Here is a 17,486-nt window from a genome sequence, read left to right as displayed (position 1 = left end):
CTGTATATCAGCTTCACCCTGCAAGTGCACCAAACTGGTCTGTATGAATAAAACTTTGACTGACAGTAGTTCTCAATCTGTCCCACCTTATATTGGTGAAAAGGGAAGCTGAGAATTGATGGAATGTGTTGTTACATATACATGCAGACAATGTAAAAGAATATAATTTGGTTGGAGCTGGTGTTGTAGCCTGGTAGAACACTTGCCTAGCATGCGTGAGGCACTGGGATCAACTCTCAGCACTGCATATAAACAAAGTAAAGGTCCGCTGACAACTAAAAATAAATTAGAAATTTAAAAAATGTTTTAAAAAATAAAAGAAAAGAATATATGGTTGGGGTTGTGGCTCAGTGGTAAAATGCTTGCCTAGCATGGGTGAGGCACTGGGTTCAATTCTCAGCACTGTATAAAAATGAATAAATAAAGGTATTGTGTCCCTCTACAACTAAAAAAAAAAAAAAATTAAACAAAAAAAAATAGAATATAATTTGGCTAACGTCACTTCCCAGCATTTCCTCCTCCCTCCCTGTCTTCTACCCTTGGTGCCTTTCCTTTACAGATCTCCCTTTGATTTTCAGGAGATCCACCCCACCTTTCTTTTCCTTTTCCTCTCTAGCTTCTGCATATGAAAGTAACATATGATCCTTAACCTTCTGAGTCTGATTTATTTTGCTTAACCTGATCGTCTCTAGTTCCAATCATCTTCCTGCAAATGTCATAACTTCATTTTTCTTTATGGTTGAATAAAACTCATTTCTGTATATATACCACATTTTCTTTATTCATCTATCTGTTAATAGAAACCTAGGCTGGCTCCATTGTTTGGCTGTTGTGAATTGTGTTGCTACAAACATGAGAATGCATGTATCACCGTAGTATGATGACTTTAATTCTTCAGATGGAGCTGGGTCATATGGTGATTCCATGCCTAGTCTCTTCAGGAGCCTCCATACTGATTTCCATAGTGGTTGTACTAATATACAGTCCCACCAACAGTGTCAAAGTGTTCCTTTTTCTCCACATCCTCTCTAGCATTTATTATTATTTGTATTCTTGTTGACTGCCATTCTGCCTGATGTGACATGAAACGTCAGTGTATTTTTTTTTTTTTTTAAGTAGAAAAGGGTGGAATTTAATCTTTATTTACAGGACACTGTTAGATATGAAATTCCACATAGAAATAAGAAACTCATTTAGAGCACAAGTTTCATACAGTATGTACAGTTTGGAACTGTTCAAATATAGTTTTGTTGTAAAAAGTGCTACAATAACAAACCACATTTAAAAAGAGCTCTTAGTAGAGAAACAGTAAGACAACTTATAACCAAACATAGTACACAACAAACTTCATGCCTCAGCTGTACAGCCTAGCAGTTAAAGGTCCCAGGAGTCTCATCCTGAACTTGGAAGGTATAGCCTTCAGAGGTAGTTTTGGCACAACATTTGAACTTCCTCTACTGAAAAACATTTCTCAATCAAGTTTAATGAGGCCTGTACACAGATCATTTTCATGGTTCTGTAGAGCTTCAATTTGTCCAAGCCTCCACATTCTTATTCATTATACTCAGTTTCTCAGTTTCACCTAGTTTCTCAGCAGCCTGAAAGATAGTTGAAATGGCATCCAGAATAACCAGAATAATTTTGGTATCTCTCGCAGTTAGGAGGTTCATCAATGGTTCTATTATGCCACAATGAACAAGGTATACAATCTGTTCAACTATCCCACCACTTGTATAATTGGTCACAGCCCATACAGCTTCTTTGTGTGTCTTAAAGTCTGCCTTAGAGAGAACACCAACGAGAAATGGGACTAACCCATGATTGACAACTTGCTGTATCTGGTCCTGTCGGCCAGCTCTCATGTTTGACATTGCCCATGTACATTTGGAAATGTTCAGAAGCTTCCTTCTGAATATTAGTTTTGGGGTTAGTTAGCAGGCTTGGAAAGACTGCAAGTGCACCTGCATCTATCACAACCTGAGTCTGTTCGTCTGTTCCAGTCACAATATTCCCTATAGCTCGTAAAGCAGGAGTCACAATTGGCAATTCAGAAGCTCCCAGAAGCTTCCCAAGTTAGGGCACAACTCCTGTTTTCACAACCATTTCAATACATTCATTTGGACTATCAGTAAGGTAGGAAATAGCCCAGCAGGTATCCGCTAGTACTTCTGGATTATCATGATGCAGGAGACAAACTAAAGTGGGAAGAATTTGCTCAATAGCATCTAATGGGGGTGCAGGATTCTTGTTGCAACAAAGGTTTGAAAGGGTCCAGGTGAGATTACATAAGTAACCACATGCTAAAGTTGACATATCAGGAACTGCAAGAAGAGCCAGCAGTGGGTCCACTGTGCCACATTTGATAACCAAGTCTCGGAAAACTGAACCATCACCTGAAATGTTCCTAGAGCCCATACAGCTGTTCACTGATGTGAGCCTGCAGAGATGCCAAGAGAGAAATGAATACTGGGATAGCACCTCCATCCACCAAGGCCTTGGTCTGTTCTGATGTCCCAGGAGCAATGTCAGTGAGAGCCCACGCAGACTGAACTGAATGGGACTACAATCAGTTCTGCCCAAAAAGGACACAAATTTGGGAATCAAACCAGCCTGGAAAATATTGTCTATGAAAGGGCTGTTTTTCCCAAGAAAGCAATTTCCTGGCATCTTGAGTAGTTTGGAGTTGGCTTTCCAAATTGTTGCTCTTTATGCCTTTGACAATGTCATCAACAGATCAATTCATAGTGCCCTGGTTGTTGCGGTTTTCCTGTAGCGGCGAAGTAGCACCATCAGGAAAGGAACTTACATTGCTCCTTTTTAGCATCTGGTCATCCTTCTTAGGTTTCCTCAGCTCCACATTAACTTCTATTCGGCGCTGCTTCATTTCTGTACTGTCTTTTCCCTTGTTCTTGAATCTGTTAAGTCGGGCAGCTGGTGAATTAGCATTTTCATTGGTGGACATGGTTATGAGACAAAGAAGAAACCTGCACAGTGGGCTCAGGCTTCCACAGGAGGCGGCTCACAGGTTGTGGATCAGCTGCCCTCGAAACATCCACCGTGGCTCAGCCCAGAGATGGTGTCTTCAGTGCACTTTTGATTTGCATTTCCTTAACTGTTAGTGATGTTGACCATTTATTCAAAAATTTGTTGGCCATTTGTATTTCTTCTTTTGAGAAGCCTCTTTAATTCTTGCCCTTTTATTAGTTGAATTACTTGATTTTCTGAACTCTTTATATATTCTAGATGTTAATCCTCTGTCAGAAGAGTAGGTAGCAATAATTTTCTCCCATTCTGTGGGTTCTCTTCATTTCCTAACTATTTCTAACTTGCCTACCCTCCTAGCACATTTTCTTTTCTTCTAATTAACTATATTTTACCATCTTTCAGAGTTAATTGGTTTATATAACTCCTTCCCCCCCACACCATTAATGCTGATATAATTATTACTGTTGTGGGTGACATGTTTGACACCTGCTGTTTGATTTAAAGTCAGACCTAGTCATAATTATTGTTGACAACAGGTGATCCCACCATTTCTATTTTTTGTGGTAATTAATGTTGTGGATGTCATAGTAGGAACTGAGTATTTACTTTAATGCTGTGTATTGTTTGCCTCAGTTGTTGCTATGGTTTGCTTTGCCCTGTTCTGTGAGGTGCAGGGATCTAGAAGGACAATACAAGTTTACAGGGTAGCTACGTGGCTGCTGAACTAAATTTAACTAAAAAAAGCACATCTTGATCCACACACAAATTAATGATGCTCTATCTTCAGCTATACTTTAATACAAAGAACAGAAGTGACAAAACCCAAACTAACACTGAGGCCTCAAGTAGAAATAGATAGGGGTGGGTGGGCCCTCAGGTCCCATCTACAGATGTCCACTGCTACAGCAAAAACAGAATTAACCTAAAGGCTATAGATACCATATCTACAAGGGGGCCTAAATCTAGATCATGCTAGGATGCTTTGGCAAGTGAAGACTCTGCCAACCAGAATGCAAGAAAGATGAACAAACAAGGTAACACAAGACCTCACAAAATTCATAATTTACTGGCAACTGATCCCAGAGATAATGAAGTGGATGGAATATCTGATTAAAAAATTTAAAAGAATCATTATAAAAATGATCAATAAATTCCAAGAGAACAGAAAAACAACTGACTGGATTAAAAAAGTCAGTACATGATATGTATGAGAAATTCAACAAGGAAATGGAAATACCAGAAAAGAACCAACTAGAAATATTGGAAATGAAAGACACAATATATCAAATAAAATGTTCAATTGGAAGTCTCTCTAATAGAGTATACCATGCTAAAGACAAAGTAGCCAGCCTTTAATTCAGACAGTATTAAAGAAAAGAAAATAAGTAACCAAGATCAGAATATACAATAATGTTGGGAAAACATTAAGAAATCAACTTTAAGAATCAAGGAGGGTTGTGGGATGCAGGCTAATGGAATGGATAACCTCTTCAGGGAAATAATAAGAGAATAATTTCCAAACATTCAGAATGAGATGGACATCCAGATACAGGAGGCATTCAGAACCACAAATAAACAAGATCAACAAAGAACCTCTCCAAACACATTAAAATGCCTAGCATACAGAACAAGGATAAAAATTTTAAAGCCTTAAGAGAAAAATGTCAGGTCACATTTAGAGGCAAGTCTATTAAAATCACTTCTGATTTCTCAGTACAAATTCTAAAAATCAGAAGGGCTTGGGATGATGTGTTCTAAGTTCTGGGGAAAAAAAAAAAACAAAAACAGGTCAACCAACACTACTATATCCAATAAAGTTATCCTTCAAAACTGAAAACGAAATAAAAATCTTCCAAGATAAGGAGAAACCAAAAGAATTCATGACTACAAAACCAGCACTAGAGAACTTACTTAAAGAAATACTGCATTTGGAAGACAAAAAACAAATGTAAGTTCACGAATGAATAAATCTCATGTGAAAAGTAGCAAAGCAAATGAGAAACAGGACTAAACTAAACATGACAAATAAATCAAAATAGCACAAATTAATAAACATCTCTCTATAATAACACTGAATGTAACAGGTCTCAAACTCTTCAATTAAAAGACAGGCTTGGGCTGGGGTTGTGGCTCAGTGGTAGCGTGCACACAAAGCATGTGTGAGGTCCTGGGTTCAATCCTCAGTACCACATAATAATAAAATAAAGGTATTATGTCCACCTACAACTAAAAAATATATTTTAAAAAAAGACATAGCTGGAAGAATGGATTGAAAAACAATACTCAACTGTATATTTTTTGTCAGAGATGCACCTTATAGGCAGACAGCCACTGGCTGAAAGTGAAAGGATGCAAAATGATATACCATGTGAGTGAAGCCTGAAAACAAGGAGTAGCTACTCTCTTAACTGACAAGGCAGATTTCAAACCAAAATTAGTCAAAGAGACAAAGAAGGTCACTTCATACAAGTAAAGGGAAAAATCCAACAAGAAGACATAATAATAAATATGTATGCCCTAAATGTGGGTGCAACCCATTACATAAAAGAGATACTACCCAAATTGAGGCCTCAGATAGAACATAGTACAATAATACTGGATAACTTCAACATGCCTCTCTCACCATTTGATAGGTCATTCAAAAAAAATCTCAATAAAGACTCTTTGTACCTGAAAAACATTATATTTCAACCACAAATAGTTGAATAGACTTTTCTTCTCAGTGACTCATGGAATCTTCTTCAAAACAGATCATGTTTTAGGCCACTTTAGAAAAGCAGTTCTTAGCAACTACAAAAAAAAAATTGATATAATTCCTTGAATCTTATCAGATTATAATAGATTATTAGTAATTAGCATGACAAAACCCTACAGAAACTATATAAACACACAGAGATTGAACAATATATTTTTGAATGAAGAATGGGTGATAGAAATCAAAGGAGAAATTTAAAAATTCTTTGAAGTCAAATGAGAATAGTGATACAGCATACTAGAACCTTTGGGACAACATGAAGGCAGTTCTAAAGAAGAAAGTTCATAGCTATTAGAGCCTACATAAAAAAATCAGAAAGATCCCAAATAACAACATAATGATGAATCTCTAGGTCCTTGAAAATAAGAACAAATCAATTCCAAAACCAATAGAAGGAAGGAAATTATTAAGACCAGAGTGAAATCAATGAAACTGAGAAAAAAATACAAAGGATCAATAAAATGAGAGGTGGTTCTTTGAAAAGATAAACAAGATAGATGAGCCCTGAGCCAAACTAATCAAAAGAAAAAAAGAGAATATCCAAATTTAATAAAATTAGAGATGAAAAAGGAGAAATCACTATAGACATCACAGAAATATAGTGGATCATTAGGGACTATTAAAAAAACTTAAACTCCAATAAGTTGTTACACCTAGAAGAAATGGATATATTTCGAGATAAACATAAGCCGCCAAAATTGAATCAAGGGGACACTGTTTGGAGCAGTGATTTCAATCACTATATCTGACTGCCCATGGACAGGACATGACTGTGCTGGGAACTTCTTGTGCAAAGGGCAAGTTGAAGCTGCCCAGGAGCTATGGTGACACCCTGTTCAAAAGAGGTTTTGTGCATGCCACAGCACTACCAGTCTCAACCCTGAATTAAGACACCAGCTACAGGGAGAAAATAATTGGAAGTGCAAGTTAATTATAATTGGGTTACCCAGGACTTCGTCATTCATCCTGCATGCTTTGTAGGAACAGACTCTAAGTTGTTCATCCATCATAAGGGAAAAAATAACCATCAGGTCCCAGCTCTTCTGTCTACATTTGTCTGTTTGTCTTTTCCCATCTCCCATTACCCCTTGTGACCATGCAGTTGCAGCAGAATATAGAAAATTTAAACAGATCAATAGCTTATAATGAGATAGAAGCAGTAATATAATGTCTTCCAGTAAAGAAAAGCCCAGGACCAGATGAATTATCATGTAAAAAGACCAGAATACATCTATTACTTCTGAGAGAACTGCTGTTTTTCAGTATAATATCCTCCATATAGTCCAGAAAGCAGGGTTGAGGGGAATCAAGAAAAAAATTAGCCAGTTTGAAATAATTATGTATAAGATAGTAGGAAGTAATCCATTTTAGTTGACTTTACAAAAATGATTAAAGCAAACAAATTTGAGGAGGAAAGAAGTCCAGTTTAGAAATTTTTCCTTTTGTAAAATAGTTTATTTTTTGAGAGAGATGGACAAGTGAGATATTGTATGTTAGCTGTTACTTTTAAAAAAAATTTTTTTAGTTGTGGGTGGACACAATACCTTTATTTTTACGTGCTAAGGATCAAACCCAGGGCCTCATGCATGCTACGAGAACATACTACCACTGAGCCACAACCCAGCCCTAGCTATTACTTTTAATGGATTTATAATCTCATGATGGAAAGCAGGTTAATATCCATAAAAGTTATAAAACATTAAAATCTGTGTTTTTTTAAGTTGTAGATGGACACAATACCTTTATTTTATCTATTCATTTTTATGTGGTGCTAAGGATCAAACCCACTGCCTCACACACACTAGGAGAGTGCTCTACCACTGAGCCACAATTCCAATCTCATAACAAAGATTTGTAAAAACCAAAAAATAACTGTGTCCAACAAAGAAAAGCCCAGGACCAGAAGGATACTCAGCTGAATTCCATAAAACCTTTAAAGAGGAACTAATGCCAGTACGCCTCAAATTATTCCATGAAATATAAAGGGATGGAACACTTCCAGATTCATTCTATGAAGCCAGTAAAACATTCATTCCAAAACCAAATGAGGACACATCAAGGAAAGGAAACTACAGATAAGTATCCCTAATGAACGCAGATGCAAAAATTCCTTAATAAACTATTAACAAATTGTGTTCAGCAACATATTAAGAAGATTATACATCACAACCAAGTTGATTTTATTCCAGAGATGAAAGATGGTTTAATACACACAATTCAAATAAATGTAATTCATCACAAAAACAGAATTAAGAACTTAGTCATCTCAATAGATGACGGGAAGGCCTTCGACAAAATTCAATACCCATTAATGATAAAAACACTGAAGAAACTAGGGATAATAGGAACCTAAACATCAGAAAGGCTGTATGTGAAAAACTAAGTCAATCTCATAGTAAATGGGGAAAAACTGAAAGTATTTTCTTTAAAATCTGGGACAAGAATGTTAACTCTCACTACTCTTGTTTACTATAGCGCTAGAAATTTTAGCGAGAGCAATTAGGCAACAAAAGGAAATAAAAGGGATTAAAATAGGAAAAGAAAAAATCAAATTATCACTCTTTGGAGATGATTTGACTCTATACTGACAAGATCCAAAACAATCCACCAAAAGACTGCTGGAGTTAATAAACAAATTTGGCAAATAGCAGATTACAAAATCAACACACAAAAATCAACAGTTTTCCTATATACCAACAACAAATATGATGAGAAAGAAATCAGGAAAACAATTCCATGCACAATAGTCTCAAAACAACAACAACAAGGAATACACCTAACCAAGGAGGCAAAAAGACCTCTACAATGAGAAATATAGAACAATGAAGAAAGAAACTGAAGAGCTCCGAAGATGGAAAGATCTCACATGTTCATGGACAGGCAGAATTAATATTATTAAAATGGCTAATTTGCCCCTCAGTTGATGAATGGATAAAGAAACTGTAGTATATATATATATCATGGAATATTACTCAGCCATAAAGAATAATAAAATTATGGCATTTGCAGGCAAATGGATGCAGTTGGAGAATATCATGCTAAGTGAGATAAGCCAATCTCAAAAAATCAAAGGACGAATGATCTCACTGATAAGCGGATGATAACACATATAGGGGGTGGGAAGGGGGCAAGAATGGAGGAAGGATAAGAGGGATAAGAGGGTGGGAGGGGGGGGGGGAGAAAAAAAAACAGAATGAATCAAAAACTATTACCCTAGGTAAATGTATGATTACACAAATGGTATACCTCTACTTCATGTACAGAGAAACAAGATGTATCCCATTTGTTTACAATAAAAATGAATTTAAAAAATAAATAAAACAGAATGATTTTATTAAAAAAAGGCCATACTACCAAAAGCAATATACAAATTCAATGCAATCTCCATCAAAACACAATTGACATTCTTCACAGAAATAGAAAAAAAAATCCTAAAATTCATTTGGAAGGCTAAAAGACTCAGAATAGCTAAAGCAATTTTAAGACAAAAAAGCAAGGCTGGAGGCATCACATTATCTGACTTCAAATTATACTATAGTTATAGTAACAAAAACTGCATGGTACTGTCATAAAAAACAGATACACAGACCAATGATATATAATAGAAGACACAGAGACAATCTCATACATCCACAGTCATCTGATCCTTGACAAAGGGTGACAAAAACATACACTGGAGAAAAGACAGACTTTTTAACAAAGAGAACTAGGGAAACTGGTTATCCATATATAGAAGAATGAGACTATATATCCTTATCTCTCACATTACACAAAAATCAACTCAAAGTGGATCAAAGACCTAGGAATTAGACCAGAAACTATGCAACTCCTTGAAGAAAACATAGGGTCAATATTCCAACATACAGGCCCAAGCAACAACTTTCTCAATAGGAACCCTAAAACTCAGGAATAATACCATGAATTAATATTAAGATGGTATCAAATCAAAATGCTTCTGTACTTCAAAGCAGAGAAAGTCCATAAAAATGGGAGAAAATCTTTTTTTTTTTTGGGGGGGGGGGATCTTTACTAGCTACTCTTCTGACAGAAGACCAATATCTAGAATATATAACAGACTCAAAAAAACTTTACAACAAAAATACAAGTAACCCAATTAAGAAAAGGGTAAATGAGTTAAACAAACACTTCTCAAAAGAAGAAATATGAATGGCTAACAAATTTTTTAAAAATGGTAAACATCATTAGCAATTAAAGAAATGCAAATCAAAAGTACATTGAGGTTTCATGTCACACCAGGCAGAATGGCAGAATGATTAAAATATGGGTAAAGAACTTAAATAGTCTTTCTCCAAAAATATATAAATGGTCAATGAACACATGCAAAGATGCTCAACATCACTAATCATTATAAAACAGCAATTCAAAACCACAATGAGATACCACTTCACACACAACAGGATAGCTATTGTCAAAACACACACACATACACACACAGATATCAAGTGGAACCCTTGTGCACTATTAGTTGGGAATACAAAACAGTGTTAACAGTATGGCAGTTCCACAAAAATACTTAAAAATTCAATTACCATATGATCCAGTAATCCCACTCAAGGGTATATATTCAAAAGAACTAAAAGTAGTACCTGGAAGAGATATTTGTATATTTGTGTTCACAGTATTATTCACAGCATCTGAAAGGTGGAAGCAACCCAAATGTCCTTTGACATACGGGTGGATAAGAAATTGCAATACAGGAGGGGAGCTGAAATCTAAAGGTAACCGAGTCAGTGCTGTTCCTATAGCAGTTCTCAGAGAGGTGACAGTTATAGATTTAAACTACAATGGGAAATGTTTTTGAAAATTGTTTAAAAGTCTATTTGGGAAAAAAGAGATGCAGATTCTTATAGTGGGCTTGGAAGCAGTTGGAAAAACCACCATCTTGTATAAATTGAAGCTTGGAGAGATTGTGACTACCATCCCTACAATAGGTTTCAATGTGGAGACAGTAGAATATAAAAATATCAGCTTCACAGTATGGGATGTCGGTGGCCAGGACAAAATTAGACCTTTGTGGCAACATTATGTCCAGAACACCCAAGGTCTGATTTTTGTGGTTGATAGTAACGACAGAGAGAGGGTCAATGAGGCCCAGGAAGAACTAACTAGAATGTTAGCAGAAGATGAACTCAGAGATGCAGTTTCATTGGTGTTTGTAAATAAACACGATCTTCCCAATGCTATGAACGCAGCAGAGATAACAGACAAGCTTGGATTACATGACCTCCACCAGAGAAATTGGTACATTCAGGCTACTTGTGCTACCAGTGCAGATGGGTTTTACGAAGGCCTGAACCGGCTTTCCAACCAGCTCAAAAATCAGAAGCAACCTGAAACAGTCCATCCCCTGTGCATTGTGGCAAAGCCAGCTGGCCTCTGGGTGCATGTGGGCATGTGAGGAGCCTTGGTGGTTGTGTGGCTGGGAGTGGGGGCAGTTTTCTCACACTGTGCCTTATACACACTATAAGAAAACCAGTGTTAAGTTTTAAACACTACCTTCTATTTCAATAGCTTTGATCATCATTTTTGCAGTTAATGGAGGAGTCCTGAGGCTCCCTGGTGCACGATAGCCAGAGTGGTCTTCAGGGTGGAAAGGGAAGTTGAAGAGGAATAGAGATAGATCCAGTTAGAGTCCTGGGTCTGCCATCTCTGCATACCTACAGTCCTGTTAGACTTTGGTGTCATTTTGTAAGAAGGAAGGAATTACTTCCAAGTTAGCAGCTTACTTTTGAGTGCTTTAAAGCCAACGATTCTCAAAAAGAAAAGGTACTTACTACAGAGTGAAGAGGTTCAGATTGGAACATTTCCCTTAAGTTCTACTTTTAGCCAACTTCCTGATTTTAACATGTTTTAGTTAAAAGAAATCAGTGATTTCTTTGTTTGAGTATCAGGAGTGTAACTCTAGAAAATTGTCCAGTCTTTTCCTTAGGCTACTTGCTCCATTACCTGCCAAATGGAGACCCTTGGGGAGTAGCCCAGTGTGAGGCCAAGGCTCTTCCTGGAGCCCCACAGTCCATGGTGGAGTAATGGTTCCACTGGGGGGAATAGGGAGGGTCAGGTGGAGGAAGTGAGGGATATTGCTTTTGTGTTCTGGTGACACCATCCCATCTCAGGTTTTAGGCCCGGAGGCTGCTGTTCCCACTTCCCTACTGTGCCCAATGCTCTACACAAAGCAGGAGGCTCACTCCTGTGAGGAGTCTCACCATGTTCACTGTCTTAGTCCACCTTAGGATATTGGTTAGTTTCTCCTCCAGAATCTCACACCTGTGAGTTGTGAAAGTTTGTGAGAAAATAAAGAGGTTAATTTTGGGGAGGAAGTTCGCTCCCTGCCACCCCTGGCATTGCCCCTGAGTAGGTGCTAAATATTCTGTAAGAAATACCTCTTGCCTAGATCACTCTCCCTGGCTCCTCACTCCCACTTGGATGGAGTAACATCTTAAAACTGTTTAGAAACAGTTTTATGCTTTATGTTGTCTCCAAATATTAATTAGAGCTAGGCTCTCTCAGTTTTGAGGTCTTTTGTCCAAACAACTGTTAGCCACATTTGTATCTGAGCACTTCCACCATTTAAGATTTTAAAATTCATTTTTTAAAGAAGTCTTGATTCCAATTACAGAGATGGGAGGGTAAGTGAATTTTAACAAAAGTAAACCTTGTTCATTGATAACAACAAAGTTATAATAAGAAAAAATGGTAAATGTGGGACATAATGTTTTTCTTTAAAGAATGCTTATTGCAATACTGGCAAGTTCAGATTTGATTTTGAACAGTAATTCCTGAAAAATATTCAGATTGTATGCTTGAAAGTGGCAGGGACTGTGTCTCATACTTTTATATTTATGCTCACTCCAGTATACCTGGTATGGTGCTACGCTTCCTGAACACTCGTGAATTAGCTGGATAATAAAGAACTTGCTTTGGAAGGAGGAAAAAAAATTGCAATACATACTTACCATGTAAAATCATTTAGCCTTATTAAAAAGAAAGAAATACATATACATGGGTGAATCTTGGGGATATTAGGCTAAGTGAAAGAAGCAAGTCACAAAAGGACAAATACAGTATAATTCCACTTATATGAGATAAATATAGTAGTCAAATTCATTGAGACAGAAAGTAGAATAGTGGTTGCCAGGGGCTGAGAAGTGAAATAATGAGGAGATTTTTAACAGATGCAGAACTTCAGTTTTACATAATACACTAGGTAATTAAAGACCTGTAGTAGAGTCCTAGTGTAGGATGGGCCCTGGGTTTGATACCAAGCCCCTCAAAACAAAATAAAACATAAAACAAATCATACTTATACATAAAAGGGGGGTAATCTCCGATTGTAGTTTATGTTATTTTACATATGATGTTCTAATACTTCAAAAACTTGAGCTTTAGGTCCTAAAGACCATAAACAAAATATATTTAGTTTGAAATTTTTCTTGCTGCACTACTTTCTGCCAAAGAAGGGACACAGAAATGCTTTTCCGCTTCCTTTTTCATCCTCAGCATTATATTATATAATCCTCAGTATTCATTAGGGCTTCCCCCCCCACATATAATCCTCCTGTTCTAGGCTCTCAACTTTAAAATTAATCAATTCAACTTTATTAAGCTTTTACTGTGTAGCAAGGACCTACTGATGGGAAAGAAGAAATGGAATCATAATGTTCACCTTCAAATAGTTGATTGTCTAGTATGAAGCATAAAAAGAATGTGTGACACCCCACAGATTTATGAAAGATACTCTGCAGGACAAAAATATGTATCTATCTAAATCTGACAGAACCAGAAAATATTATAGTCATTAAACAGAAAAGGAATAGGAAAGGAAGTATTTCTAGTAGCTGAATGTCAAGAATGTGAAGGAGACAAAGAAGCAAGAATAAACACAACTGGTTCAAAAAACCACGAAGGGTTTAAAATGGCTTATGTAGAAAAGGTTTAACAGATAGGACTCAGCGAGATTTCTTAAGAGTCTTAAAACAGGTCATGGTAAAGAGATTTAATGATCACTAGAATATTTTTATGGTTTGGAGAGGACATACTAAGCGAAGCATTGATAGATGGCATCAGTGTGTTAAAAAGATGGTTTGGGGCTTCAGTGTGGAAGGGTATCAGACTGAAAAGGGAGAAAAGAATAAAACACTACAATAATCTGGCAAAAAAAAAAAAAAATTGACCCTAAAATAAAGCAATGACAATGGTAATAAAAGGCTCTATTGGGAAAATATTTAAAAGCAAAACAGGTGAGATAAGCAGACATGGACAATGAGAAAGTAGGGAAAGTCTACAGTAATTCCCAAGTTTCTCCCTTGAGAAAGTGGGTAGAATTGGTGTCTATTACTTAGACTGGAAATACAAGAGAAGTAGGTGTGAGGATGAGGAAGGAAAGAGAAAAAGACAGAGTAAGGGATGATTTGTTCTATTTTAGATGTGATAAATGTCTGAGTGGCATTCAATGGGAATTCCTTAAGAGAGATCAATATTAGTAAAAAAAAAAAAAAAAAAAAGCTGCAGATTATATGTAAAGCCATGGACATAGTTGAGACTATCCAAAGCATACGCAAATTAAGGTGTGGGAGGGTAAAAGCCTAGAATCAAACAGGTAATGCTAGTATTTTTAGAGAGGGAATATTCCAAAGAGACTAAAGAACAGCTCCTGTGGTACACAGGAAAAAAGCATAGAAAAGATGAGTGTGTAGGCATTAATGAACAATTTTTTTTTAAGTTTCTCAAGAAGGCAATAAGCAACAGTGATAAACAGAAAATGCCAGCAAAAATAAAAACAAGTGTCCATTAAACTTGGAAACTAGAAGGTTTTCAAGGACCTTGGTTAAAAGTTTTTTGGAGTTGCACAGAGGCAGAAACTAGACATGGTTTGAAATTAATGGAATTTGTCCTATCTCTCAAAATGCTCCAGACCCAATAACTACATATACTACCTTACTAGTGTACTTACAGGAGACTCTATCTCACCTAAAAATCAGGACAAAAGCAATCTTTCAATTGGGTCATACTAGTCATGAGATGCCCCTGATAGACGTACTAGTTGACAGTTCTATGTGTATAACAAAGTTCTATTATCAAAAGCACAAATGTGGGGCTGTGGTTATGGCCCAGTGATAGAGTACTTGACTAGCAAAATGGGTTCAATCCTCAGCACCACATAAAAATAAATAAAATGAAGGTACTATCCATCTACAACTAAATATATATATATATGTGTGTATATATATATATATATATATATGTATGCACACAAAATGCATTTCCAATTGTAGAAAACCGTGTTAATGAGAGGAAAATAGCAAAAAAACAAAAACAAAACAAAAACAAACAAACAAAAAACCCCAATTAGGAGATGAAACACCTTGGAACAATGGGTTAAGAGCAATCAGGCCACAGTGTCGGTCATCTCTGGAAGACTTAAGCACGTTTCATTGCTTATTTTTTTTTTGCAATCTAGGTCTAACTGAAAGATTTCCTATAAGTTCTAAGTTTTAGACAGCAGTTTCTGTGACAATGGGACACTTATTAAATTTTACAATGAAATATTTACTATCCAAGGAAAATTCAAATAATCCAGTATATCATTCAAATGATCACAAATACAGCATATAAAATGTGGAGGACATAAACCTATTTATAAAGTTATTTTTCAAGAAAAATGATTACTATATTCTGTTAAAAAAAACCTGAAATGTGAAGAAATTTTCAACCTCTTAAAAATGGGGTTTGAGGAATGGGGATAGGAAAGATAATAGAATGAATCAGACATATTCCTATGTCCATATATGAATACATGACCAGTGAAACTCCACATCATGTACAATCACAAGAATGGTATTCTATTAGAATAAGTTATACTCCATATATGTATAATATGTCAAAATACACGCTACTTTTATGTGTATCTAAAAAGAATTTTTAAGAAATTTTTAAATGGACTTCAAATTATTTTTTCTGTTTGTACTTGCTAACCATTTTCTTTTCCCAATTTTGCTTATATAAGCTGAAATTGCTGTTTCTTAAATGGTAAGTCAGTATGTGGTATGCTCTACTTATGAAAATAAGAAGTCAAGTTCTCCTTTTGTGCTTCTGCCCTTTAGCATCTATTTAATGCAGTTTTCCATACAGTCTAGTTTCTATATATTTTGTGTTTGGCATCAAAATACTGCTGCATTATAAAATGCAATCTTATGTTTTATGAAATTCACTAACAAACACATTAAGGTTTCTACAAGTCTGTACTAACTTATATAGCCTCTGAACAACTGCAGAAGAAGATAACACTAACACTGGAAAAACTGCCAAGTAGCTGGTAGCTTCAAATTTTGGTTTAGTATTATAATATGGTTTAGACATATCAAAAATATATTAATTCACTCTACTGATACTATTCAACTTGATACTTGATCTTACTTTCCCATTAACAGAAACATATTTTTCCATTAGGAATTATTACCAATTTTTAACCATGAGCAAAAATGTTAGAATTAATATATTTATATTTTATGGGAGAACTGTACAATACCAATGTATCTACTTTACAATAAGAATGCATTATTTAGCCAGGTGTGGTGGTGCATGCCTGTAATCCACCCCATCCTTGACCCGAGCTACTCAGGATGGGTTGAGGTGGGAGGATCTCAAGTTTGAGGGCAGCCTGGGCAACTTAGCAATACCCTGTGTCAAAATAAAATTTTAAAAAGCATTTGGGAATGTAGCTCAGTGGAAGAGTGCCTGCCTAGCACGCACGAGGCCCTGGGTTTCAGCCCCAGCTGAGGGAACAAAAAGAAAAGAGAAGAAAAGAAAAGAGAAGAGAAGAAAAGAAAAGAAAAGAAATGAAGGCCTTAAAGTTAAGAAGAATTAAACTGAAACTCTGGCTCTGCCACTTCTTGCCTGATCTATAAAGCAGTCATTATGAGGACAACATATGTTGTGTGACCTCAAATACAAACAAGGCAATTAATAGCCTGTCCATCATATTAGCAAGCACTTAATCATAATAATAGCCTTTATTTTTATAGAATTATAGGGGTTATTTCTTTTTTATTGTATCAATTTTTCCATAATGAACACTTTCAACAGAGAATATGTCTCAAAAATACATATATAATTAAAATTTTTCAACTGGACAATATGTTGAAAAGTCTTTGTAAAATGCAAACCTAAAAAAAAAAAAAATTACCCTCACACTAAACTCTTTCCTCATTGTATTAGTTAAGTGTTTATGTAAAATATTATAATCTGGTATTAAAGTAAACCAACTGAAAGATAAGCAATATCTATATTTTAGTGTAGTAAATTCTGACTTTAAAAAAAAGTTTTCCTGAGAAATGACCATCATTATTGATGGAAGTTAACAGTTATTCCAGAATTACAATATGAATGACGGTGAACAGTGCCACTTTTAAAACAGCATGTACAGCTTAACCTGATGCCACAAGAAAAAAATGAGTAAAAAGCAAGGGAAGGATAAGGCAAAGGAAATAGTCTTTGAGGAAAAAATAACTATTTTCCCTATCATGATATACTGTAACATTATAAAAATGTTATCAAAAGTGTAGTTAGGGGGCTGGGGTTGCAGCTCAGTGGTAGAGTGCTTGCCTAGCATGTGTGAGGCACTGGGTTCAATTCTCAGCACCACATATAAATTAATAAATAAAGGTACATCAACAACTAAAAAATATTTTTTAAAAAAGTGTATTTGGGGAAGAGAAACTATCTAGAA

The 17,486-nt window shown here is 35.9% G+C and overlaps 2 protein-coding genes and 1 pseudogene across 2 annotated transcripts in view; 1 reads left to right on the top strand and 2 right to left on the bottom strand.

Annotated features, from left to right (window-relative positions):
- Nbeal1 (neurobeachin like 1) overlaps positions 1-17,486 on the bottom strand; it is a 190,717-nt gene that overhangs the window by 106,658 nt on the left and 66,573 nt on the right.
- Positions 1,304-2,962, bottom strand: LOC124980619 (importin subunit alpha-1-like; annotated as a pseudogene).
- On the top strand, positions 10,569-11,159 carry LOC124981315 (ADP-ribosylation factor 2-like). The gene has a single exon (XM_047547611.1). The coding sequence runs from the start codon at positions 10,596-10,598 to the stop codon at positions 11,157-11,159; it is 564 nt and encodes a 187-aa protein (XP_047403567.1). The 5' UTR covers positions 10,569-10,595.

This window comes from Sciurus carolinensis, chromosome 3 (genome assembly GCF_902686445.1).
Source record: "Sciurus carolinensis chromosome 3, mSciCar1.2, whole genome shotgun sequence".
In the NCBI taxonomy this organism is placed as follows: domain Eukaryota; kingdom Metazoa; phylum Chordata; class Mammalia; order Rodentia; family Sciuridae; genus Sciurus; species Sciurus carolinensis.
This window is presented reverse-complemented; position numbering and strand designations above follow the sequence as displayed.